Source organism: Eimeria tenella, genomic scaffold (genome assembly GCF_000499545.2).
Source record: "Eimeria tenella Houghton genomic scaffold, Eth_scaff1990, whole genome shotgun sequence".
Classification (NCBI taxonomy): domain Eukaryota; phylum Apicomplexa; class Conoidasida; order Eucoccidiorida; family Eimeriidae; genus Eimeria; species Eimeria tenella.
The window spans coordinates 1-1,543 of record NW_013541833.1 but is presented as its reverse complement, the minus strand read 5'-3'; the positions used below and the strand labels follow the sequence as shown (position 1 = coordinate 1,543).

Genomic DNA, 1,543 nt, shown 5'->3' with positions numbered 1-1,543 from the left:
CCCTAGGGTTTAGGGTTTAGGGTTTAGGGTTTGGGGTTTAGGGTTTAGGGTTTGGGGTGCGCGGTGCGGGCGTTGGGGCTTGGGGGTTGGGGGCGGGGGGTTGAGGGTTGGGGTTTGGGGTATAGGAGGGGTGGGGTTTAGAACTTGGGGTTTAGGGTTTAGGGTTTGATATGCAAGGTTTGGGGTTTAGGGTTTAGGGTTTAGGGTTTACGGTTTGGGGTTTGCGTTTAAGGATTTAGTGAGACGCAAGAAAGAATTTGAGGAGGAGAAGAAAAGGGCTTGGGCGCTTTTTCAACAAGACAAGGAAAATGAATACAATAAAATCAAGGTAGGTTTTCTTTAGGGTTTAGGGTTTAGGGTTTAGGGTTTAGCGTTTAGGCTCAAGACTTGAGCTTGAGAGCCATTAGGGTTTGGGGCTTTCCTAAATTCTCGCTGGCTGCACACTCCGAGCCCACGCTTCAGGCCTCAGGGTTCAAGGTTTAGGGTTTAGGGTTTAGGGTTTAGGGTTTAGGGTTTAGGGTTTAGGGTTTAGGGTTTGCGCGGCAGGAGGAGCGTCGCGCAGCGCATGCAGAGCTGCAGCAGCAGCTGAAGCAGCTCGAAGTGGAGCGAAGTGACACGAGAGCCAAACTGCAGCAGGAGAAGCAAAAGTTCAAACAAGAACAAGAGAAGGCCAGAAGGAAACACATCCTCGTACGAGGGTTTAGGGTTTAGGGTTTGGGGTTAGGGTTTGGGGTTTAGGGGTTGGGGTCTGGGGTTTAGGGTTTAGGGTTGAGGAGTGTTTCATGAGTTCATTTGGAGCGGATTTGCGGCACTACGGCGTGCTTCGAAAACCGCGAACGAGGGTTTGGGGAGAGCGTTTGTGAGGGTTCGTGTTGTGGGCGTGCGTGGTGGGGGTAAACCCTGAAAAAGGGTTTAGGGTTTGGGGGCGAGTATGGGTGGTGGGAGGGCGGTAGAGCGTGTTTAGGGCTGGTTTTTTGGGGGGTCAGCGTGCAAACCCTAAACTAGGGTTTGGGGTTTGGGGGCGAGTACAGGGCGGTAGAGCTTGTGTTGGGCTGGTTTTTTGGGGGCTCGGCGAGCAAACCCTAATCTAGGGTTTGGGGTTCGGGGCGCGCAGGAGCAGGAGCGCTTCCGGCAGGAAGTGCTGCAGTTCGAGCAGCAGCAGCAGCAAGTGGCGGAGGTGAGCGTGGCTGCAGCGACTGTGGTGGACTTGAACGTGGGGGGGGTGGTTTTCGAGGCTTCTCGCCAAACCCTAATCCAACAAAAAGGCTCTTTTCTCGAAACCCTTTTTTCCGGAAAACTCCAATTCAACAGAGACAAACAAGGAAGGGTTTTCTTCGACAGAGACCCCGAGCTCTTCCGCATTCTCCTCAACTTCCTCCGCCACCCCCACGCGCCCCCCCAGCCCAGGTCTTGTTTTATTTTTGTTATTTATTATTTATTATTTATTATTTATTTATTATTTATTATTTATTATTTATTTATTATTTATTTATTATTTGTTTATTTTGTTTGTTTGTTTGTTTGTTCATTTTGTTTGTTTGCT

General features: G+C 50.2%; 1 protein-coding gene across 1 annotated transcript; it reads left to right on the top strand.

The window, feature by feature from the left end:
- Positions 1-232: 232 nt before the first annotated feature.
- Positions 233-1,407, top strand: ETH_00038860 (kelch motif domain-containing protein, putative; the record flags this gene model as incomplete). Its single annotated transcript, XM_013374171.1, has 3 exons — positions 233-328; positions 547-690; positions 1,115-1,407. Coding segments are annotated over 3 exons (533 nt in total), but the record flags the coding sequence as incomplete, so codon positions are not given.
- Positions 1,408-1,543: the final 136 nt, after the last annotated feature.